This window comes from Agelaius phoeniceus, chromosome 36, assembly GCF_051311805.1.
Source record: "Agelaius phoeniceus isolate bAgePho1 chromosome 36, bAgePho1.hap1, whole genome shotgun sequence".
Lineage (NCBI taxonomy): Eukaryota > Metazoa > Chordata > Aves > Passeriformes > Icteridae > Agelaius > Agelaius phoeniceus.
In genome coordinates this window covers 1,409,287-1,434,975 of record NC_135300.1, presented here as the reverse complement: position 1 = coordinate 1,434,975, position 25,689 = coordinate 1,409,287, and the positions used below count along the sequence as shown (strand labels likewise).

Sequence of the window (25,689 nt, the reverse complement as noted above, 5' to 3'; positions counted from 1 at the left end):
AATTCACCCCAAATCAGCCCAAAATCCACCCCCAGCGCGGCCCCAACGGCCCCAATGGCCCCATTGGTGTCCCCAGTGTCCCCAATGGCCCCAATGACCCCACTGATGTCCACAACCCCCCCAATGTCCCCATTGATGTCACAAATCCCCCAGTGTCCCCAGTGTCCCCAATGTCCCCATTGATGTCCCCCAATGTCCCCATTGATGTCCCCCAATGTCCCCCCAATGTCCCCAATAATGTCCCCAATAATGTCCCCAATGTCCCAATTCCTCCAATGTCCCCATTGATGTCCCCAATGTCCCCCCAATGTTCCCCCAATGTCCCCAGTGTCCCCAAATGCACCCCATGTCCCAATGTCCCCAACCCCCCCATTGTCCCCAATGTCCCCAATCCCCAAATGTCCCCCCAATGTCCCCAGTGTCCCCAGTGTCCCCCAATCCCCCCATTTGTCCCCAATGTCCCCATTGATGTCCCCAATGGGGAGGATTCTGGGGTCCCTGAGGGTCCTGAATTTGGGGAAGGGTCCCAATGTCCCCAGTGCTGTCCCAAATGTCCCCATTGATGTCCCCACTGATCTCCCCAATGATGTCCCCAATGGCCCCAATGTCCCCATCAATGTCCCATCAATGTCCCCAATGTCCCCAGGGATGTCCCAAATCCCCCCAATGTCCTCAATGTTCCCCCAATGTCCCCATTTGATGTCCCCAATGGGGGAATTTGGGGGATTGGAGACGATTCTGGGGGTCCCTGAGGGTCCAGAATTTGGGGAAGGGTCCCAATGTCCCCCCAATGTCCCCCCAATGTCCCAAATCCCTTCACAGTCCCCAATGTCCCCAAATCCCCCCAGTGTCCCCAAATCCCCCCCATGTCCAATGTCCACAACCCCCCCATTGTCCCCAATGTCCCCTCAATGTCCCCAATCCCCTCACAGTCCCCAATGTCCCCAACCCCCAAATGTCCCCCCAATGTCCCCAATGTCCCCATTCCCCCAATCCCCTCACAGTCCCCATTGTCCCAATGTCCCCATTGATGTCCCCAATGGGGGGAATTTGGGGGATTTGGAGGACGATTCTGGGGGTTGTCCCCAATGTCCCCATTCCCCAATCCCCTCACAGTCCCCATTGTCCCCAATGTCCCCATTGATGTCCCCAATGGGGGGAATTTGGGGGATTTGGAGACGATTCTGGGGGTCCCTGAGGGTCCTGAATTTGGGGAAGGGTCCCAATGTCCCCAATGTCCCCAATGTCCCCAATGGTGTCCCAATGTCCCCAATGTCCCCAATGTCCCCAATGGTGTCCCCAATGTCCCCAATGTCCCCAATGATGTCCCCAATGTCCCCACCTGCCCTCCCACAGTCCGCACACGCTATCAGCTGCTCCCAATGTCCCCATTGATGTCCCCAATGATGTCCCCAATGTCCCCATTAATGTCCCCATTAATGTCCCCAATGTCCCCACCTGCCCTCCCACAGTCTGCACACGCTATCAGCTGCTCCCCAATGTCCCCAATGATGTCCCCAATGTCCCCAATGTCCCAATGTCCCCATTGCTGTCCCCACCTGCCCTCCCACAATCCGCACACGCTATCAGCTGCTCCCCAATGATGTCCCCAATGTCCCAATGTCCCCAATGATGTCCCCAATGTCCCCAATGATGTCCCCAATGTCCCCAATGTCCCCACCTGCCCTCCCACAATCTGCACACGCTTATCAGCTGCTCCCCAATGTCCCCAATGATGTCCCCAATGGTGTCCCCAATGTCCCCAATGTCCCCAATGATGTCCCCAATGATGTCCCCAATGTCCCCATTAATGTCCCCAATGTCCCCACCTGCCCTCCCACAGTCTGCACACGCTATCAGCTGCTCCCCAATGATGTCCCCAATGTCCCCAATGATGTCCCAATGTCCCAGTGATGTCCCCAATGTCCCCAGTGATGTCCCCAATGATGTCCCCAATGTCCCCACCTGCCCTCCCACAATCCGCACACGCTATCAGCTGCTCCCAATGTCCCCAATGTCCCCAATGATGTCCCCAATGTCCCCACCTGCCCTCCCACAGTCTGCACACGCTATCAGCTGCTCCCCAATGATGTCCCCAGTGTCCCCAATGATGTCCCCAATGTCCCCAATGTCCCCCATTAATGTCCCCATTGCTGTCCCCACCTGCCCTCCCACAGTCTGCACACGCTATCAGCTGCTCCCCAATGTCCCCAATGTCCCCAATGATGTCCCCAATGTCCCCAATGATGTCCCAATGTCCCAATGTCCACCTGCCCTCCCGCAGTCTGCACACGCTATCAGCTGCTCCCCAATGATGTCCCCAATGATGTCCCCAATGTCCCCAATGTCCCCACCTGCCCTCCCACAGTCTGCACACGCTATCAGCTGCTCCCCAATGTCCCCATGATGTCCCAATGTCCCCAATGTCCCCACCTGCCCTCCCACAGTCTGCACACGCTATCAGCTGCTCCCCAATGGTGTCCCCAATGTCCCCAATGATGTCCCAATGTCCCCACCTGCCCTCCACAGTCCGCACACGCTATCAGCTGCTCCCCAATGTCCCCAATGTCCCCATTAATGTCCCCAATGTCCCACCTGCCCTCCCACAATCCGCACGCTATCAGCTGCTCCCCAATGTCCCCAATGTCCCCAATGCTGTCCCCAATGTCCCCAATGTCCCCAATGCTGTCCCCAATGTCCCCAATGTCCCCAATGTCCCCATTGCTGTCCCCACCTGCCCTCCCACAATCTGCACACGCTATCAGCTGCTCCCCAATGTCCCAATGTCCCATTGCTGTCCCCAATGTCCCCAATGATGTCCCCAATGTCCCACCTGCCCTCCCACAATCTGCACACGCTATCAGCTGCTCCCCAATGATGTCCCAATGCTGTCCCAATGATGTCCCCAATGTCCCCAATGTCCCATTGCTGTCCCCACCTGCCCTCCCACAGTCCGCACACGCTATCAGCTGCTCCCCAGTGTCCCAATGATGTCCCCAATGATGTCCCCAATGTCCCCAATGCTGTCCCCAATGTCCCCAATGTCCCCAATGTCCCCATTAATGTCCCCAATGTCCCCACCTGCCCTCCCGCAGTCTGCACACGCTATCAGCTGCTCCTCGCTGCCCCGGGCCCGCGCTCCCCCCGTGCAGAAATCGCAGGGACCCTCGGGGGGGGCCCGGGGGGGCGGGGCGGCCTAAAAAAAAAAATAAAAAAAAGGGGGGTGGGTGGGTGACCCCGAAATGTGGGGGGGACCCCAATAAAATAACCCTGGAAAAATCCGGGGAAAAAAGTCCCAAAATATCCCAAAAAACAATAAAAAAAATCAAAGAAATAAAGATTCAAGAAATGCCCGAAAACAAAAAAAAAAAAGCGTCCCCACCTAAAAAAACCCAAATCTCCTGAGGTTCACCCAAAGAAAAACTCCCAGAGAGCCCAGAAATGTGGGTGGGAACCCAGAAAAAAATCCCCAAAAATCCACAAAAAAACCCCCAAAAAAAAACCAAACAAAAAAACCCACAAAAAACCTTAAAAAAAAACCAAAAAACAAAAAATCACCCCAAAAATCCTCCCAAAAAACCCCAAAATCTCCTGAGGTTCCCCCAAAGAAATCTCCCCAGAGAACCCCGAAATGTGGGGGGGCCCCAAAAAATAACCTGGAAAAAATCCTGGGAAAAAGAATCTGAAAAATCCCCGAAAAAATAAAGAAAAAAACACCAAATAAAGATGCAAAAAAAGGGCAAAAAAACAAAAAAAAAAGCATCCCCGCCTAAAAAAAAACCCAAAATCTCCTGAGGTTCCCCAAAGAAACCGCCCAGAGAACCCCGAAATGTGGGAGAGGGACCCCAAAAAAATAACCCTGAAAAAATCCCGGGAAAAAGAACCCGAAAAATCCCCGAAAAAATAAGGAAAAAACACCAAATCAAGATGCAAAAAAAAGGGCAAAAAAACCAAAAAAAAACCCTCCCTAAAAAGCTCCAAAATGTCCTGAGGTTCACCCAAAGAAAAACCCCAGAGAACCCGAAATGTGGGGGGGACCCCAAAAAAATAAAGAAAAATCCCCCAAAAAAAAAGGCCCCCCAAAAAAAAACCAAACAAAAAAAACCCACAAAAAACCTCAAAAAAAAACAAAAAATCACCCCAAAAATCCTCCCCAAAAACCCCAAAATCTCCTGAGGTTCCCCAAAGAAACCTCCCAGAGAACCCCGAAATGTGGGGGGGACCCCGAAAAAATAACCTGGAAAAATCGCGGGAAAAAAGTCCCAAAAAATCACAAAAAAACAATAAAAAAAATCAAAGAAATAAAGATTCAAGAAATGCCAGAAAACCAAAAAAAAAAAAAGCATCCCCACCTAAAAAAACCCCAAAATCTCCTGAGGTCACCCAAAGAAAAACCCCAGAGAACCCCAAAATCTGGGGGAGGGACCCCAAAAAAAATCCCCCCAAAAATCCCACAAAAAACTGAAATAAAAACCCCAAAACAGAAAAAAGCCCAAAATCAGCCCAAAAATCCTCCCCAAAAAAACCCCAAAATCTCCTGAAGTTCCCCCAAAGAAAAAACCCCCAGAGAACCCCAAAATGTGGGGGAGGGACCCCCAAAAAAATCCCCAAAAATACACAAAAAAAACCCCAAAAAACCAAAACCAAATAAAACACAAAAAACCAAAAAAAAAAAAAACCCACAAAAAAAACAACCAAAAAAACCCCAAAAAACCCCAAAATCTCCCCAAAAATCCTCCCCAAGAAACCCCAAAATCTCCTGAGGTTCCCCCAAAAAACCTCCCCAGAGAACCCGAAATGTGGGGTGGGACCCCAAAAAAAATCCCCCAAAATCCACCAAAATCCACAAAAAACCCCAAAACCAAACAAAGAAAAAAAACCCCAAAAACACCCAAAAAACCCCAAAAAATCTCCCCAAAAATCCTCCTAAAAAACCCCAAAATCTCCTGAGGTTCCCCCAAAGAAACCTCCCCAGAAAACCCCAAAATGTGGGGAGGGACCCCCAAAAAATGTCCCAAAAATCCACAAAAAACCAAAAAAATCACCCCAAAAATCCTCCCCAAGAAACCCCAAAATGTCCTGAGGTTCCCCCAAAGAAACCGCCCCAGAGAACCCCGAAATGTGGGGGGGGACCCCAAAAAAATCCCCAAAAAAATCCCAAAAAAAAGCCCCAAAAACAAAACGAAAAAACCCCCAAACAAACAAACATAAAACCAAAATAAATCCACAAAAAAACCCAAAAATAACCACAAAAATCCTCCTAAAAAACCCCAAAATCTCCTGAGGTTCCCCCAAAAAACCTCCCCAGAGAGCCCCAAAATGTGGGAGAGGGACCCCAAAAAAAATCCCCAAAAATCCACAAAAAATCACAAAAAACCCCAAAACCAAACAGAGAAAAAACCCAAAAAAACACCCAAAAACCCCAAAAAATCTCCCAAAATCCTCCCTAAAAAACCCAAAATCTCCTGAGGTTCCCCAAAGAAACCCCAAAATCTGGGGGAGGGACCCAAAAAAAATCCCCAAAAAATCCACAAAAACCCCAAAACCCCAAAAACAAACAAACAACAAAAAACCCACAAAATACCAAAAAAACCCAAATAAAAGCCCAAATCCCCCCAAAAATCCTCCCCCAAAAAAACCCCAAAATCTCCTGAAGTTCCCCAAAGAAAAACCCCAGAGAACCCCAAAATGTGGGAGAGGGACCCCAAAAAAATCCCCAAAAATCCACAAAAAAACCCCCAAAAACCAAAACCAAATAAAACACAAAAAAAAAAAAAAAAACAAAAACCCAACCAAAAAAACCAAAAAACCCCAAAAATCTCCCCAAAAAACCCCCTAATTCTCCTGAGGTTCCCCCAAAAAACCTCCCCAGAGATCCCGAAATGTGGGGTGGGACCCCAAAAAATCCCACAAAAAACCCAAATAAAAACCCCAAAAGAGCAAAAAAAATCCCAAAACCAGCCCAAAAATCCTCCCAAGAAACCCCAAAATCTCCTGAGGTTCCCCAAAGAAAAACCCAGAGAACCCCGAAATGTGGGAGAGGACCCAAAAAATCCCCAAAAAATTCCAAAAAAAGCCCCAAAAACAAAACGAAAAAACCCCCAAACAAACAAACATAAAACCCAAATAAAACCACAAAAAACCCCAAAAAATCTCCCCAAAAATCCTCCCCAAGAAACCCAAAATCTCCTGAGGTTCCCCCAAAAATCTCCCCAGAGAACCCCGAAATGTGGGGTGGGACCCCAAAAAAAATCCCCAAAAAATCCACAAAAATCCACAAAAACCCCAAAACAAACAGAGAAAAAAACCCAAAAAAAACACCCAAAAAACCCCAAAAATCTCCCCAAAAATCCTCCCCAAGAAACCCCAAAATCTCCTGAGGTTCCCCCAAAGAAACCACCCAGAGAACCCCGAAATGTGGGAGAGGGACCCCAAAAAATCCCCAAAAACTCACAAAAAAACCCCAAAAACCCCAAAAACTAACAAAAAACCCCACAAAAAAACCCAAAAACCCCAAAAATCCTCCCCCCAAAAAACCCCAAAATCTCCTGAAGTTCCCCAAAGAAACCCCAAAATCTGGGGAGGGACCCAAAAAAAATCCCCAAAAAATCCACAAAAACCCCAAAACCCCAAAACAAACAAACAACAAAAAACCCACAAAAAAACCCAAAAAACCCAAATAAAACCCAAAATCACCCCAAAAATCCTCCCCAAAAAAACCCAAAATCTCCTGAGGTTCCCCCAAAGAACCCCAAATTTGGGGGAGGGACCCAAAAAAAAAATCCCCAAATCCCCCCCAAAAAATGCCCAAAACTGCCCAAAATTCACCAGGAGCTGCTTTGGGGGATTTTGGGTGAATTTGGGGGATTTTGGGGAGAGTTTGGGGTGAATTTTGGGTGTTTTGGGGTGAATTTGGGGGATGTTGGGGTGAATTTGGGGCATTTTGGGGATTTGGGGTGAATTTGGGGGATTTTGGGGTGAATTTTGGGTGAATTTGGGGATTTTGGGGTGAATTTTGGGGTGAATTTGGGGGATTTTTGGGGTGAACTTGGGGGATTTGGGGTGAATTTTGGGGTGAATTTTGGGGATTTTGGGGTGAATTTCTGGTGAATTTGGGGCATTTTGGGGAGAGTTTGGGGATTTTTGGGGTGAATTTTGGGGTATTTCGTTCTGAGTTTTGGGATTTTGGGGTGAATTTCTGGTGAATTTGGGGTGAATTTGGGGGATTTTTGGGGTGAATTGGGGATTTTGGGTCGAGTTTGGGGGATTTTTGGGGTGAACTTCGGGTGAATTGGGTGAATGTGGGGATTTTGGGGAGAATTTCGGGTGAGTTTGGGCATTTTAGGGTGAACGTGGGGATTTTGGGGGGGGATTTTGGGGTAAATTTGGGGCCCTTTGGGTGAATTTGGGGCATTTTAGGGGTAAATTGGGGGGATTTGGGGGTGGCTTTTGTGGTGAATTTGGGGGATTTTGGGGAGCTCTGGTGAATTTGGGCACTCTGGGAGATTTTGGGGGATTTTTGGGGTGAATTTGGGGATTTTGGGAGCTCTGGGGTATTTTGGGGTGAATTTTGGGGTGTTTTGGGGTGAGTTTGGGGATTTGGGGGTGAATTTCTGGTGAATTTGGGGGATTTTGGGGTGAATTTTGGGGTAAATTTGGGGTGCTTTGGGTGAATTTTGGGTGAATTTGGGGCATTTTGGGGAGAGTTTGGGGTGAATTTGGGGGATTTTGGGGAGCTCTGAGGTATTTTGGATTGAGTTTGGGGCATTTTGAGGTGAATTTGGGGCATTTTGGGGGATTTTGGGGTGAGTTTGGGGTGATTTTGGGGTGAATCTGGGGCGTTTTGGGGTGAATTTGGGGAATTTTGGTGTAAATTTGGGGCATTTTGTGGTGAATTTGGGGTGAATTTGGGGCGTTTGGGTGAATCTGGGGCATTTTGGGGTGAATTTGGGGTGAATTTGGGCATTTTAGTGTGAATTTGGGGCATTTTGGGGTGAATTTTGGGTGATTTTGGGGTGAATTTTGGGCGTTTTGGGGTGAATTTGGGCATTTTGGAGTGATTTTGGGGTGAATTTGGGGTGAATTTGGGTGATTTTGGGGTACCTGTGTTCCTGCGCTGGTTTTCGGGGGCCCAGTTCAATTCTTTGTAAAACTCTGAGGGAGGGGAAGGCACAAAAATGGGGGTGAAGCCCCCCCAAAAAAACCCAAACCCCAAACCAGCACAGATACCCCAAAAAAACCCCCCCAAAAATCCCCAAAACCAGCCAGAGACCCCAAAAAAACCCCCAAATCCCCCCAAAATCAGCCCAGATACCCCAAAAAACCCAAAAAACCCCCCAAAAACCAGCCCAGATACCCCCAAAAAAACCCAAAAAACCCCCAAAACCAGCCCAGAGACCCCAAAAACCCCCCAAAAACCCCCAAAATCAGCACAGATACCCCAAAAAAAGCCAAACCCCAAAACCAGCCCAGAGACCCCAAAAACCCCCCAAAAAACCCCAAAATCAGCCCAGAGACCACAAAAATCCCCAAATCCCCCCAAAACCAGCACAGAGCCCCCTAAATCCCCCAAAACCAGCCCAGAGACCCCCAAAACCCCCAGAACCCTCCAAAACCAGCCCAGATACCCCAAAAGCCAAAAAAACCCCAAAACCAGCCCAGAGACCCCAAAACCCACCCAAAACCCCCCAAAACAGCACAGAGCCCCCTAAATCCCCCCAAAATCAGCACAGATACCCCAGAACACCCCCAAAAATCCCCAAAACCATCAGAGAGACCCCCAAAAATGGGACCAAAGCCCCCCCAAACTCACCCAACCCCCCCCAAATCCCTCCCAAATTCCCCCAAATCCCCCTCAAAGCCCCAAAAACAGCACAGACCCCCCAAACCCACCTCAAACCCCCAAATCCCCCCAAAACCCCCCAAAACTATCCAGACCCTCCCCAAACCCCCCAAACCCCCAAAACCCTCCCCAAACCTCCCCCAAACCCCCCAAAACCAGCACAGACCCTCCCCAAACCCCCCCAAACCCGCCTCAAACCCCCCAAAACTGCCCCAAAATCCCCCAAACCCCCCCAAAACCATCTCAAAGCCCCAAAATCCCCCCAAAACCATCCCAGACCCCCCAAACCAGCACAGACCCCTCCCCAACCCTCCCAAAACCCCCCCAACCACCCCCAAACCCCCCAAATGCCCCCCAAACCTCCTCTCAAACCCCCAAAATCCCCCCCAAACGCTCCCAAACCCCCCCAAAACTCCCCCAAAACTCCCCAAAACCCTCCCAGACCCCCCAAACCCTCCCCCAAACCCACCTCAAACCCCCCAAAACTCCCGAAATCCCCCCCCAAAACCCCCCAACGCCCCCCGAAGTCCCCAAACCCCCCAAAACCCCCCAAAACCCTCCCCAAACCCCCCTCAAACCCCCCAAAACCATCCTAGACCCCCAAATCCCCCCCAAACCCCTGAAACCCTCCCGAAATCCCCCCTCAAACCCTCCCCAAAACGCCCCAAAATCCCCCAAAACCATCTCAGACCCCCCCAAACCAGCACAGACCCTCCCCAACCCCCCCCAAACCTCCCCTCAAAACCCCCCAAAACCATCCCAGACCCCTCCAAAACCCTCCCCAAACCCCCCCAAACCAGCACAGACCCTCCCCAACCCTCCCAAAACCCCGCCAACCACCCCCAAACCCCCAAATGCCCCCAAACCTCCTCTCAAACCCCCAAAATCCCCCCAAACGCTCCCAGACCCCCCCAAAACTCCCCCAAAATCCCCCCAAAACCATCCAGACCCCCCCAAACCTCCTCAACCCCCCCAAAACCATCCAGACCCCCCCAAACCAGCAGAGATCCTCCCCAAACCCCCCCAAACCCCCCAACCCCCCCCAAATCCCCCCAAACTCTTCCCAAACCCCCAAAACCTCCTCACACCCCCCAAAACCATCTACACCCCCCAAACCCTCCTCAAAGCCACCTCAAACCCCCCAAAACGCCCCAAAATCCCCCCAAAACCATCCCAGACCCCTCCAAACCAGCACAGACCCTCCCCAAACCCCCCCAAACCTCCCCTCAAACCCCCCAAAACCACCCCAGACCCCTCCAAACCCTCCTCAAACCCCCTCAAAACCTCCCCAAAATCCCCCAAACCCCCCGAAACCCCCTCAAATCCCCCCAAAACTCCCCAAACCCACCTCAAACCCCTGAAATCCCCCCAAACCTCCCCCAAACCCCCCAAACCCTTCCCAAACCCCCTCAAATCCCCCAAAACCCTCCCAAACCTCCTCAAACCCCCCCAAAACCATCCTAGACCCCCAAATCCCCCCAAACCCCCTGAAACCCTCCCCCAAACCCACCTCAAACCCCCCAAAAACTCCCCAAAATCCCCCCCAAACCATCCCAGACCCCCCCAAAACCATCCCAGACCCCCCCAAACCAGCACAGACCCTCCCCAAACCCCCCCCCAAACCCACCTCGAACGCCCTGAAACGCCCCCAAACCCTCCCCAAACCCCCGCCAACCCCCCCTAAAAACTCTCCCAAACCAGCACAGACCCCCCCAAAACTCCCCAAACCCTCCCCAAATCCCCCCAAAACCCTCCCCAAACCCCCCCAACCCCCCCAAAATCCCCCGAACCCCCAAATCCTCCCAGAACCTCCCAAATCCCCCAAAACCCTCCCCAACCCTCCCCAAATCCCCCCCCAAGCCCCCCCAACGCCCCCGAAGTCCCCCAAAACCCCTTCAAACCCCCCCAAACCTCCCCAAATCCCCCAAAATCCCCCAAACCCCCTCCCAACCACCCAAAACGCCCCCAAACCCCCCCCAAACCCCCCCAAACCTCCCCAAAATCCCCCCCAAACCCCCTCAAACCCCTGAAACCCCCCAAACCTCCCCAAACCCCTCCAAATCCCCCCAAACCCCCAAAACTCCCCCAACCCCCCCCCAAACCTCCCCAAATCCCCCCAAAATCCTCCCCAAACCCCCCCAAAACCTCCCCAAACCCCCCCAAACGCCCCCCGAAATCCCCCGAAACCCCCCCAAATCCCCCAAACCCCCCAAAACTCCCCCAAAACCCCCCCAAACCCTTCCCAAACCCCCTCAAATCCCCAAAACCCTCCCAAACCTCCCAAATCCCCCCAAAACCCTCCCAAACCCCCCAAACCTCCCCAAACCCCCTGAAATCCCCCAAATCCCCCCGAACGCCCCGCCCCCAACCCCAAGCCCCTCCCCCTCCCGTTTTCCCCTCCCCCCTCACGCCTGTGGTGGTTCCTGCGCGGGGGCCCCGCGCCCCCCCCGGCTCCTCCCCTTCCTCCTCGGCCAGGTGGGTGTGGCTGTAATGGTAACTGAGGCCAGGGCGGTTCTTATAGCGCTTCCACAGACTGCAGGGATAGAATGGACACAGAGGGGACAGAATGGTCACTCAGGGTCACTGAGGGTCACTGAGGGTCACTGAGGGTCACTCAGGGTCACTGAGGGTCACTCAGGGTCACTCAGGGTCACTCAGGGTCAGTGGGTGTGGCTGTAATGGTAACTGAGACCGGGGCGGTTCTTATAGCGCTTCCCACAGACTGCAGGATAAAATGGACACAGAACAATGGACAATGGTCACTCAGGGTCACTCAGGGTCAGTGGGTGTGGCTGTAATGGTAACTGAGGCCCGGGCGGTTCTTATAGCGCTTCCACAGACTGGGACAGAGAGGGGACAGAGAGGGGACACAATGGTCACTCATGGTCACTCAGGGTCACTCAGGGTCACTCAGGGTCAGTGGGTGTGGCTGTAATGGTAACTGAGGCCGGGCCGGTTCTTATAGCGCTTCCCGCAAACTGCAGGGACAGAATGGACACAGAATGGTCACACAGGGTCACTCAGGGTCACTCAGGGTCACTCAGGGTCACTCAGGGTCACTCAGGGTCAGTGGGTGTGGCTGTAATGGTAACTGAGACCAGGCCAGGTTCTTATAGCGCTTCCCGCAAACTGGGGATAAAATGGACACACAATGGTCACTCAGGGTCACTCAGGGTCACTCAGGGTCACTCAGGGTCACCCAGGGTCACTCAGGGTCACTCAGGGTCACTCAGGGTCACTCAGGGTCAGTGGGTGTGGCTGTAATGGTAACTGAGACCGGCCGGTTCTTATAGCGCTTCCCACAGACTGGGACACAGAGGGACACAGAACAATGGACAATGGTCACTCGGGGTCACTCAGGTCACTCATGGTCACAATGGTCACTCAGGGTCACTCGGGGTCACTCAGGGTCACTCAGGGTCAGTGGGTGTGGCTGTAATGGTAACTGAGGCCAGGCCGGTTCTTATAGCGCTTCCACAGACTGGGGATAGAATGGACAGAGAATGGTCACTCGGGGTCACTCAGGGTCACCCAGGGTCACTCGGGGTCACTCAGGGTCACAATGGTCACTCAGGGTCACTCAGGGTCACTCATGGTGACCCAGGGTCACTCAGGGTCACTCAGGGTCACTCAGGGTCACTCAGGGTCAGTGGGTGTGGCTGTAATGGTAACTGAGCCCCGGCCGGTTCTTATAGCGCTTCCCACAGACTGGGGACAGAATGGACAGAGAGGGGACACAATGGTCACTCAGGGTCACTCAGGTCACTCAGGGTCACTCAGGGTCACAATGGTCACTCGGGTACTCGTCAGCAGGTCACCAGGGTCACTCAGGGTCACTCAGGGTCAGCGGTCACTTATGGTCAGTGGTCACTCAGGGTCAGCGGTCACTTGGGCTCTGAGCGGTCACTCTGGGTCTGAGCAGTCTCTGAGGGCCAAGTGGTCACTCAGGGTCAGTGGTCACCCAGGGTCAGTGGTCACTCAGAGCCGAGTGGTCACTGGGTATCTAAGTGGTCACTGTGGCTCAGCGGTCACTCAGTGTCTAAGGGGTCATTTGGGTGAGTGGTCACTATGATCAGTGGTCACTCAGGGTCAGTGGTCACTCATGGTCAGTGGTCACTCAGGGTCTGAGTGGTCACTTGGGGTCTGAGTGGTCACTCGGGCCCAGAATCTGAGCGGTCACTCGGGGTGAGTGGTCACTCAGAGTTAGAGTGGTCACTTGGTATCTGAATGGTCACTCAGGGTCAGTGGTCACTCAGGGTGAGCGGTCACTCAGGGTCAGTGGTCACTCAGGGTCTCAGCGGTCACTCAGGGTCAGAGCGGTCACTCGGTATCTGAGCGGATCACTTGAGGTAAGCAGTCATTCAGTGTTCATTCAGTGTCAGTGGTCACTCATGGTCAGTGGTCACTCAGGGTCAGTGGTCACTCAGAGCAAGCGGTCATTTGGGGTGAGTGGTCACTCAGTGTCCAGTGGTCACTCAGTGTCCAGTGGTCACTCAGTGTCCAAGTGGTCACTCATGGTCAGTGGTCACTCATGGTCAGTGGTCACTCAGTGTCCGAGCAGTTACTGGGGCCGAGTCTGAATGGTCACTCAGAGCCAGCGGTCACTCGGTGTGTGAGGGGTCACTCAGAGCCAGTGGTCACTCAGTGCTCTGAGCGGTCACTCAGGGTGAGTGGTCACTCAGTGTCCGAGTGGTCACTCCGTGGGGTCCCAGGACCCCCAACACCCAAAACTGGATCAGGGAGCCCCAAAACCGCCCAAAAAACCCCCCAAAAAACCCAAAATTGGCCCAGGGACCCCAAAACCCGACCCCAAACCCCCCAAAATCTCCCCAAAACCCCCCAAACCCCCCTAAAACTGGACCCAAACCCCACAAAAACAGGAGAGGGACCCCAAAACCAGACCCCAAACCCCCCAAAATTGGCCCAGGGACCCCAAAACCAGACCCCAAACCCCCCAAACCAGACCCAAAAAACCCCCTCAAAACCTCCCCAAAAACCCCAAAGCCCCCCAAAACCAGACCCCAGAGCCCCCAAAATCCCCCAACCCCCCCCAAACCAGAACAGGGACCCAAAACCCGACCCCAAACCCCCCAAAATTCGCCCAGGGACCCCAAAACCGGACCCCAAACTCCCCCAAACCAGATCCCAAATTGGCACAGGGACCCCAAAACCGGGGCATGGACCCCAAAACCAGACCCAGGCCCCCCAAAATGCCCCAAACCCCCCTCAAACCAGAACAAGGACCCCAAAAAAACCCCCAAAAAAAAACCAAAATTGGCACCGGGACCCCAAAACCCGACCCCAAACCCCCAAAACCAGGACGAGGACCCCAAAACCAGACCCCAAAAAGCCCCAAAATTGGCCCAGGGACCCCAAAACCAGACCCCAGAGCCCCCCAAAATGCCCCCAAACCCCCCCAAACCAGAACAGGGACCCCAAAAAATCCCCCAAACCCCCCAAAATTGGCACAGAAACCCCAAAACCCGACCCCAAACTCCCCAAAATTGGCCCAGAAACACCAAAACCAGACCCCAAAAAGCCCCAAAATTGGCCCAGGGACCCCAAAACCTTCCCAAAACCAGGGCATGAACCCCAAAAGCCGACTCCAAACCCCCCAAAAACAGAATAAGGACCCCAAAACCTCCCCAAAAACAGGACAGGGACCCCCAAAAACCCCCAAAAACAGAACAGGGACTCCAAAACCAGACCCCAAAACCCCCCAAAAACAGAACAGGGACCCCAAAACCTTCCCAAAACCAGGGCATGAACCCCAAAAGCCGACCCCAAACCCCCCAAAAACAGGACAGGGACCCCCAAAACCCCCCCAAAACAGAACAGGGACCCCAAAAAAACCCAAAATGGCCCAGGGACCCCCAAAACCCGACCCCAAACCCCCCAAAATTGGCCTAGAAACCCCAAAACCAGACCCCAAAAAGCCCCAAAATTGGCACAGGGACCCCCAAAACCTCCCCAAAATTGGCACAGGGACCCCAAAACCTGACCCCAAACCCCTCAAAACCTCCCCAAAAACCCCCCAAAACCAGACCCCAAAAACCCCCAAATCTCCCAAAAATCCCCCAAACCAGAACAGGGACCCCAAAATCGCCCCAAAATGAGGGCACAGGGACCCCAAAACGAGGGCATGGACCCCAAAAGCCGACCCCACACACCCCAAAAACAGAACAGGGACCCCAAAAAACCCCAAAATTGGCCCAGGGACCCCAAAACCGGACCCCAAACCCCCCCCAAACCTCCCTAAAAGCCCCCCAAAACCGGGGCATGGACCCCAAAACCAGAACCCAAACCCCCCAAAATTGGCCCAGGGACCCCAAAACCCGACCCCGTGCCCCCCAAAATTGCCCCAATCCCCCCAAAATCCCCCAATCCCCCCTGTCCCCCCTGTCCCCCCGTGTCTCACTGTCGCACACGTAGGGTTTGTCCCTCTCCTCCAGCACCACGTCCACCCTCCTCTTCATCACCAGCCCGTACGCCTGCGGGGACACGCACGGCCGTCTGTCCGTCTGTCTGTCCGTCTGTCCGTATGTCCGTCTGTCTGTCCATCTGTCTGTCCGTCTGTGTGTCTGTCTGTCCGTCTGTCCGTCTGTCTGCCCGGCCAGCCCGCTGCCCGTCTGCCCCAGCTGCCCCAATGCCCACATGCCCGGCTGTCCGTCCGTCCGTCCGTCTGCCCAGCTGTCCCACTGTCCGTCTGTCCAGCTGCTTGTCTGTCTGTCTGTCCGTCTCTCTGTCCGCCTGTCTGTCCGCCTGTCTGTCTGTCTGTCTGTCTGCCCAGCTGCCCCAGCTGCCCCAACTGTCCCAATGCCCACGTGTCCAGTTGTCCGGCTGTCCGTCCGTCTGTCTGCCCACATGTCCATCTGTCCCAATGTCCCAATGCCCACATGTCCGTCTGTCCCAATGTCCAGCTGTCCATCCGTCTGTCTGCCCACCTGTCCGTCTGTCTGTCCGTCTGTCTGTCCCAATGCCCACATGTCCGTCTGTTCCAGTGTCCAGCTGTCTGTCCGTCTGTCCTCCCAATGTCCCAACGTCCCAATGCCCACATGTCCGGCTGTCCGTCCGTCCGTCTGCCCGGCTGTCCCACTGTCCGTCTGTCCGGCCATCCCGCTGCCCGGCTGTCCGTCTGTCTGCCTGGCTCTCCTGCTGCCCATCTGTCTGTCTGTCCATCCAGCTGTCCGGCTGTCCGTCTGTCTGTCTGGCTATCTGCCCAACTGTCCGTCTGTCCCTCTGTCCCAATGCCCACATGTCCCACTGTCTGTCTGTCCGTCCAGCCATCCCGCTGCCCGTCTGTCTGTCTGTCTGCCCGCCCGGCTCTCCTGCTGCCCGTCTGTCTGTCCGTCCAGCTGTCCGCATGTCCAGCTGTCCGGCTGTCCATCTGTCTGCCCAGCTATCTGCCCAACTGTCCGTCTGTCCCACTGTCTGTCTGTCCAGCTATTCGGCTGCCCAGCTGTCCGTCTGTCCAGCTGCCTGTCCAGCTGTCTGTCTGCCTGACTGTCCAGGTGTCCGCCTGTCCACCTGTCCGTCCCCCTGTCCATCCCCCTGTCCGTCCCTCTGTCTGTCCATCCGTCCCCTTGTCCGGCCATCTGTCCATCTGTCCGTCTCTCCGTCCATCCCCGTGTCCCCCTGTCCTTCTGTCCCCCTGTCCATCCGTCCGTCCGTGTGTCCGTGTGTCCATCGCTGTGTCCTTCTGTCCGCGTGTCCATCGGTGTGTCCGTCCCTGTGTCCGTGTGTCCGTGTGTCCGTCCCTGTGTCCATCCCTGTGTCCCTGTGTCCGTCCCCGTGTCCATCTGTCTGTCCCCGTGTCCGTCCCCGTGTCCCCGTGTCCCTTGCTGTGTCCGTCCCCGTGTCCGTCCGTCCGTCCCCGTGTCCCCGTGTCCGTCCATCCCTGTGTCCATCCCCGTGTCCGTGTGTCCATCCCTGTGTCCCCGTGTCCGTGTGTCTGTCCCCGTGTCCGTCCGTCCGTCCCCGTGTCCCCGTGTCCGTATGTCTGTGTGTGTGTCCATGTGTCCCTTGCTGTGTCCGTCCGTCCGTCCATCCGTCCCCGTGTCTGTCCGTCCATCCCCGTGTCCATCCCCGTGTCCGTCCATCCCCCTGTCGCTGTGTCCGTCCATCCCTGTGTCCCTGTGTCCCCGTGTCCGTGTGTCCATCCCCGTGTCCATCCCCGTGTCCGTCCCCGTGTCCGTCTGTCCCCGTATCCCCATCCCCGTGTCCGTGTGTCCATTGCTGTGTCCATCCCTGTGTCCCTGTGTCCCTGTGTCCGTCCATCCATCCCCGTGTCCGTGTGTCCGTCCCCGTGTCCATCCCCGTGTCCGTCCGTCCCCCTGTCCCTGTGTCCGTCCGTCTGTCCCTGTGTCCCCATGTCCGTGTATCCCTTGCTGTGTCCATCCCCATGTCCGTCCGTCTGTCCCTGTGTCCCCGTGTCCGTCCGTCCATCCGTCCCTGTGTCTGTGTGTCCGTGTGTCCGTCCCTGTGTCCATGTGTCCATCCCCGTGTCCATCCCCGTGTCCGTCCATCCCCGTGTCCGTGTGTCCGTCCGTCCATCCCTGTGTCCCTTGCTGTGTCCATCCCCGTGTCAATCTGTCCGTCCCCCTGTCCCCGTGTCCGTGTGTCCCCCCCCGTGTCCCCGTGTCCCTCCCCGTGTCCCCGTGTCCCTCCCCGTGTCCATGTGTCCATCCCCGTGTCCGTCTGTCCCTCCCCGTGTCCGTGTGTCCATCCCCGTGTCCGTGTGTCCGTCCCCGTGTCCCCCTGTCCATCCCCGTGTCCATCCCCGTGTCCGTCTGTCCCTGTCCCCGTGTCCGTGTGTCCATCTGTCCCTGTCCCCCCGTGTCCGTGTGTCTGTGTGTCCGTGTGTCCGTGTGTCCGTCCCCGTGTCCCCGTGTCCGTCTGTCCCTGTCCCCGTGTCCATCCCCGTGTCCGTCCCCGTGTCCGTGTGTCCGTGTGTCCGTCTGTCCCTGTCCCCGTGTCCGTGTGTCCGTCCCCCCCCGTGTCCGTGTGTCCGTGTGTCCCTGTCCCCCCGTGTCCGTGTGTCCGTCCCCGTGTCCATCCCCGTGTCCCCCTGTCCCCCTGTCCCCATGTCCCCGTGTCCATCTGTCTGTCCCCCCTCATGTCCGTGTCCGTCTGTCCCTGTCCCCGTGTCCGTCTGTCCCTGTCCCCGTCCCCGTGTCCGTGTGTCCGTGTGTCCATCCCCGTGTCCGTGTGTCCGTGTGTCCATCCCCGTGTCCGTGTGTCCGTGTGTCTGTGTGTCCGTGTGCCCACCTTGCCCCGGGCCCGGTTCTTTCGCCCCCTCGGGGTTTCCTCGTCCGGCTCCTCCCCCTCGGGCTCGTGCGGGAACTCGGGGGGCGGCGCCTTCTGGGGGCAAAAACGGCAAAATCGGGAAAATCGGGGAAAAACGGGGGAAAACGGGGAAATCGGGATTGGGAGGAAAAACAGGGAAATCGGGATTGGGGGGAAAAACGGCAAAATCGGGAAAATCGGGGAAAAACGGGGAAAACGGGAAAATCGGGATTGGGGGGAAAACCGGGGAAATCGGGATTTGGGGGGGGAAATTCAGGGATTTGGGGGAAAAATGGGGAAATTGGGATTTGGGGGGAAAAATGGGGATTTGGGGGGAAAAACGGGGAAATCGGGATTGGGGAGAAAAATGGGGAAAAATGGGGAAATCAGGATTTTGGGGAAAAAACGGGGAAATTGGGATTTTGTGGAGAAAAACGGGGAAAAATGGGGATTTGGGGGAAAAACGGGGAAATTGGGGCTTGGGGGGGAAATTCAGGGATTTGGGGGGAAAAATGGGGAAATCGGGATTGGGGGGAAAGACAGGGAAAAATGGGGAAAAACGGGGAAATCGGGATTTGGGGGGGAAAAATGGGGAAATTGGGATTTTGGGGGAAAAATGGGGAAAAATGGGGAAAAATAGGCAAATCGGGATGGGGGGAAAAATGGGGAAAAACGGGGATTTGGGTGGAAAAGGGGGATTTGGGGAAATTCAGGGATTTGGGGAAATTCAGGGAAATCAGGGATTTTGTTGGAATTTGGGATTTGGGGGGAAATCGGGATTTTGGGGAATTTGGGATCTTGGGGGATTTTGGGATTTGGGGGGAATTTGGGATTTTGGAGGATTTTGGAGAAATTCAGGGAAATCAGGATTCGGGGATTTTGGGGAATTCGGGGATTTTGGGGGAAACTTGGGGGAATTGGACTGGTGGACGGACACACGGACAGACGGACAGACGGACACACGGACAGACGGACAGACGGACACATGGACAGACGGACAGACGGACACACATGGACACACGTGGACATGGACAGACAGACAGACAGACACATGGACAGGCAGACAGACGGATGGACACACGGACAGACGGACACACAGACGGACACACACGGACGGACGGACGGACACACAGACACATGGACGGACACATGGACAGACACATGGACACATGGACAGACAGACGGACGGACACACGGACGGACAGACACACACACGGACAGATGGACAGATGGACGGACAGACGGACACACGGACACACAGACACACGGACACACGGACGGACACACGGACGGGCACACGGATGGGCACACAGACGGACGCACGGACAGATGGACAGACACACGCACAGACGGACACACGGACGGACAGACAGACACATGGATGGACACACGCACGCACAGACGGACAGACGGACGCACAGACAGAAACATGGATGGACAGACGGACACATGGACAGACACACAGACAGACAGACAGACGGACACGGACAGAGACACAGAGACACGGACACACGGACACACGGACAGACGGACAGACGGACGCACGGACACACAGACAGATGCACAGACAGACGCATGGACAGACAGACAGACAGACACAGACAGACACGGATGGATGGATGGACACACAGACACACACAGACACACACATGCACACATGGACAGACACACGGACAGACAGACGGACAGACGGACACACAGGCACAGACAGACAGACACACACACGCACACACGGACAGACGGACACATGGACACACAGACAGACGGACACACGGACAGACACACAGACACATGGATAGACGGACACACACAGACACACACGGACACACAGACACACGGACACACAGACACACGGACACACAGACGGATGCGTGGACAGACAGATGGACAGACAGACAGATGCACACACACACAGACACACGGACACACAGACGGACACACGGGGACACACAGACGGACACACGGACACACGGACACACGGACACACAGACGGACACACAGACGGACACACAGACGGACACATAGACGGACACATGGACACACAGACACACGGACACACGCACGCACACACGGACGGAGAGATGGACACACACACACACGGACACACAGACGGAAACACAGACACACGGACACACAGACAGACAGACGCACGCACAGACGGGCACACACACGGACAGACGGACAGATGCACACACGGACAGACACACGGACAGACAGACGCACAGACACAGAGACACACAGACACACACACGGACAGACGGACACACAGACACACAGATGGACACACACACGACAGACAGACGGACACACAGACACACGGACACACAGACACACACACGGACACACAGACACATGACAGACGGACACACAGACACACACACAGACACACACACGGACAGACAGACACACACGCAGACGGACAGACAGACGGACGCACACACACACACAGACAGACACACGGACACACAGACGGACACACACGGATGGACACATGGACACACGGACACACGGACAGACGCACACACAGACGGGCACACATGCACACACGGACACACGGACACACAGACAGACAGACAGACAGACACACACACAACAGGCACACGGACACACGGACAGACGGACACACACACACACACAGACACACAGACAGACAGACACATGGACACACACACGGACACACAGACAGACGCACGGACGCACAGACACACACAGACACACACACACACACACACACACGGACACACACACACACACACACGGACACACACACACACACACACAGACACACACACACACAGACACACACACACACACACACACGGACACACGGACACTCCCGTCCCCGCGGGCACTGACCGGCGCGTCCGGGGGCGGCTCCTCGGGCGGCTCCGGGGTCTCCGCGCTCAGCAGCGCCTCCAGCACCGGCCCCTCGGGCACCGCCCCCTCCGGGGCCGCAGCGGCGCCTCACAGCCTGAGCGCACACGGGAACACACGCTAAGGACATGCTGGGGACACGCTAAGGACACGCTAGGGACACACTACAGACATGCTATGGACACTCAGACACGCTAAGGACACGCTACGGACACACTGGGGACATGCTAAGGACACGCTGGGGACATGCTAAGGACACGCTAGGGACACACGGACACGGCACGGACATGCTGGGACACGCTGGGGACACGCTACCGACACACAGACATGCTGGGACACAGCATGGACACGCTGGGACACGGCACGGACACGCTGGGGACACGCTACCGACACGCTACGGACACACGGACACGCTGGGACACGGCACGGACACGCTGGGACACGCTACCGACACGCTACGGACACATGGACACGCTGGGGACACACGGACACAGCAGGGACACACTACCAACACATGGACACGGCACGGACACACAGACACAGTACAGACACACTGGGGACATGCTACCGACACACGGACACGGCTCGGACACGGCACGGACACGCTGGGGACACGCTGGGGACACGCTACCGACACACGGACACGGCAGGGACACACAGACACAGTACGGACACGCTGGGGACACGCTACCGACACGCTACCGACACGGCAGGGACACGCTACTGACACACGGACACGCTAAGGACACGCTACCGACACGCAGACACGGACACAGCAGGGACACGCTGGGACATGCTAAGGACGTGCTAGGGACACGCTACTGAGACATGGACACAGCACAGACACATGGACATGCTGGGGACACGCTAAGGACACACAGACATGGCAGGGACACACTAAGGACACTCAGACACTCGGACACCCTCCAGCCACTCCGGACACTCCGGCCACCCTCCGGCCACTGCTCCGGCCACTTCTCTGTCCACCCTCCGGCCACTGTGGCCACTGCCCCAGCCACTCTGTCACCCACTCCAGCCACCCCCTGACCACCACTCCAGCCACCCTCCGGCCACCCTCCGGCCACCCTCTGAGCACCCTCTGAGCACCCTCTGAGCACCCTCTGAGCACCCTCTGAGCACCCTCTGGCCACTCCAGCCACCCTCTGGACACCCCTCCGGCCACTCCAGCCACTCCTCCAGGCCACCCACTGACCACCCTCCAGCCACCCTCCGGCCACTCCAGCCACCCTCTGGCCACTCTGGCTGCCCCCTCCGGCCACTCCGGCCACCCTCCAGCCACCCAGCCAACCCCTGACCCTCCAGCTGCCCCTGACCCCTCTGGCCACTCTCCAGCCCCACTCAGCCGCCCTCCAGCCACTCCGGCCACCCCACCCCTGACCCCTCTGGCCACCCCTTAACCCCTCCTGACCCCTCTGGCCACCCCTGACCCCTCCAGCCACTCTCCAGCCCCTCTCCAGCCACCCCCTGACCACTCCAGCCACCCTCCAGCCACTCTGGTCACCCCTCCGGCCACTCCAGCCACCTCACCCTGACCCCTCCAGCCACCCCCTGACCACTCCTGACCCCTCTGGTCACCCCCTGACCCCTCCAGTGACCACCCTGACCCCTCCAGCCGCCCCTGACCCCTCTGGCCCCACTCCAGCCGCCCCCTGACCCCTCTGTCCGCGCCCCTGACCCCTCCGGCCACTCTCCAGCCCCACTCCAGCCACCCCCTGACCCCTCTGTCCGCCCCCCTGACCCCCCTCCGGCCGCCCCTGACCCCTGCGGCCCCGTGGGCACTCACAGGGCCGCAGCCTCGGCGCCTCCAGGATGTTCAGGCGCCGCTTTCTTGCGCCAGCAGCGGGGCGGGTAGGAATAGATCTGACCTGGGGGACAGGCCTGGGGACACGGCCGGACACTGAGTGACCACCCCAGAGTGACCACTGAACCCCAGAGTGACCCTGACCCAAACTGACCCCATAGGGTAGGAATAGATCTGACCTGGGGACAGGCCTGGGACACGGCCGGACACTGAGTGACCACTGAACATGACATGACCGACCTTGAACCCCAGAGTGACCACTGCACCCCCAGAGTGACCACGGCACGACCCCCAAGAGTGACCCTGACCCAAACTGACCCTGACCCAATGACTGACCCCACGGGGTAGGAATAGATCTGACCTGGGGACAGGCCTGGGGACACGGCCGGACACTGAGTGACCACCCCAGAGTGACCACTGAACCCCAGAGTGACCATGGCACCCCCAGAGTGACCCTGACCCAAACTGACCCCATGGGGTAGAATGGATCTGACCTGGGACAGGCCTGGGACACGGCCGGACACTGAGTGACCACTGACCACTGACCACTGACCACTGAGACCCCCAGAGTGACCACGGCATCCCCAGAGTGACCCTGACCCAAACTGACCCTGACCCAAACTGACCCCATGGGGTAGGAATAGATCTGACCCGGGGACAGGCCTGGGGACACAGCCGGACACTGAGTGACCACTGAACACTGACCACTGAACCCCCAGAGTGACCACTGAACCCACAGAGTGACCACTGAACCCCAGAGTGACCACTGAACCCACAGAGTGACCACTGAACCCCCAGAGTGACCACGGCACCCCACAGAGTGACCACTGAACCCACAGAGTGACCACTGAACCCCCAGAGTGACCCTGACCCAAACTGACCCCATGGGTGTGAATGGATCTGACCTGGGGACAGGCCTGGGGACACGGCGGACACTGAGTGACCACTGAACACTGACCACTGCACCCCAGAGTGACCACTGCACCCCCAGAGTGACCACAGCAACCCCAGAGTGACCCCATGGGGTAGGAATAGATCTGACCTGGGGACAGGCCTGGGGACACGGCCGGACACTGAGTGACCACTGACCACTGACCACTGCACCCCCAGAGTGACCACTGCACCCTCACAGTGACCACGGCACCCCCAGAGTGACCACTGCATCCCAGAGTGACCACTGAACCCACAGAGGTGACCACTGCACCCCCAGAGTGACCCCACGGGGTAGAATAGATCTGACCTGGGAACAGGCCTGGGGACACGACCGGTACACTGAGTGACCGCCCCAGAGTGACCAGGGCACCCCCACAGTGACCATGGCACCCCCAGAGTGACCACAGCAACCCCAGAGTGACCCCAATGACCCCAAACTGACCCAAATGACCTCAAACTGACCCTGACCCCGGAGTGACCCCAAACTGACCCTGACCCCAAACTGACCCCAAACTGACCCCAATGACCCCAAACTGACCCTGACACCAAACTGACCCAAACTGACCCAAACTGACCCAAATGACCCCAAACTGACCAGTCCTGGGGGTTCCTGGGGTCTCTCCCCAATCCCGGGGTCTCTCCCATTCCGGGGTCCCAGGGGTCTCTCCCCATTTTGGGGTTCTCTCCCCATTTTGGGGGGGTCTCTCCCCATTCCGAGGGGTCTCTCCCCATTCCCAGGAGTCTCTCCCCATTTCGGGGGTCCCAGGGGTCTCTCCCCATTCCCAGGGGCCTCTCCCCATTCCCGGGGGTCTCTCCCCCATTCCCAGGGGCATCTCCCCATTTTAGGGGGGTCTCTCCCAATCCCGGGGGTCCCAGGGGTCTCTCCCCATTCCCAGGGGCCTCTCCCCATTCCCGGGGGTCTCTCCCCATTTTGGGGGGGTCCCTCCCCATTCCCAGGGGTCCCTCCCCATTCCGGGGGTCCCGGGGGTCTCACCGGGCCAGTGCTGCTCTCTCCATCCAGATGTAGGAGTTGCTCTGGTCCCACCCTATCCCAGGGGTCCAGGGGTCCTCCCCATTCCCGGGGTCCCTCCCCAATCCCGGGGGGTCCCTCCCCAATCCCGGGGGTCCCTCCCCAATCCCGGGGGTCCGGGGGTCTCACCGGGCCGGCGGTGCGCCTCTCTCCATCCAGATGTAGGAGTTGCTCTGGTCCCACCCTATCCCAGGGTCCCAAGGGTCTCTCCCCAATCCCGGGGGTCCCTCCCCAATCCCGGGGGTCTCTCCCCCATCCCGGGGGTCTCACCGGGCCGGCGGTGCGCTCTCTCCATCCAGATGTAGGAGTTGCTCTGGGCCACGCCGGTCTGCGGCGTCCAGGAAGGGCAGGCGGAGGCTGCGCTCGGCGCAGAGCCGGGCGTTGTAGCTGCGGCAGTGCTCCAGCGCCTCGCGGTAGAACTCCTCCCCCAGGCTGCGGGGGCACCCGCCTGAACCCCCACAATCCGCCCCGAAACCCGCCCCAAACACCCACAAAATACCCACAAAATACCCACAAAATACCCACAAAATACCCCCACAATCCGCCCCGAAACCCGCCCCAAAATACCCACAAAATACCCACAAAATACCCACAAAATACCCCCAAAATCCACCCAATCCCACCCCAACATACCCACAAAATACCCCCAAATCCGCCCCGAAATCGCCCCAAAATACCCACAAAATACCCACAAAATACCCACAAAATACGCCCCAAAACACCCCCAAAATCCGCCCCAAACACCCCCAAAATCCGCCCCCAAAATCCGCACCAATCCCGCCCCAAAACCCGCCCCAAAATACACCAAATCCCGCCCCAAAATCTGCCCAATCCCGCCCAAAATACCCACAAAATACCCACAAAATCCGCCCCGAAATCCGCCCAATCCCGCCCCAAAATCCA

General features: G+C 56.6%; 1 protein-coding gene and 1 pseudogene across 2 annotated transcripts in view; one reads left to right on the top strand and one right to left on the bottom strand.

Moving 5' to 3' along the window:
- The window catches only part of LOC143696490 (zinc finger protein neuro-d4-like), a 33,375-nt pseudogene extending 7,958 nt beyond the window's left edge, over nucleotides 1-25,417 (bottom strand). Inside the window, exons 1-9 of the transcript XR_013185928.1 lie at nucleotides 25,410-25,417; nucleotides 25,057-25,218; nucleotides 20,984-21,098; nucleotides 18,110-18,202; nucleotides 15,261-15,333; nucleotides 12,313-12,323; nucleotides 11,252-11,365; nucleotides 8,104-8,154; nucleotides 3,082-3,196 (exon numbers count right to left, since the gene is read on the bottom strand). The product of XR_013185928.1 is annotated as a zinc finger protein neuro-d4-like (transcript). The remainder of the gene's footprint in view (nucleotides 1-3,081; nucleotides 3,197-8,103; nucleotides 8,155-11,251; nucleotides 11,366-12,312; nucleotides 12,324-15,260; nucleotides 15,334-18,109; nucleotides 18,203-20,983; nucleotides 21,099-25,056; nucleotides 25,219-25,409) is intronic.
- On the top strand, nucleotides 19,067-20,783 carry TEX55 (testis expressed 55; the record flags this gene model as incomplete). Its single annotated transcript, XM_077193119.1, has 2 exons — nucleotides 19,067-19,222; nucleotides 20,706-20,783. Coding segments are annotated over 2 exons (234 nt in total), but the record flags the coding sequence as incomplete, so codon positions are not given.
- Nucleotides 25,418-25,689: the final 272 nt, after the last annotated feature.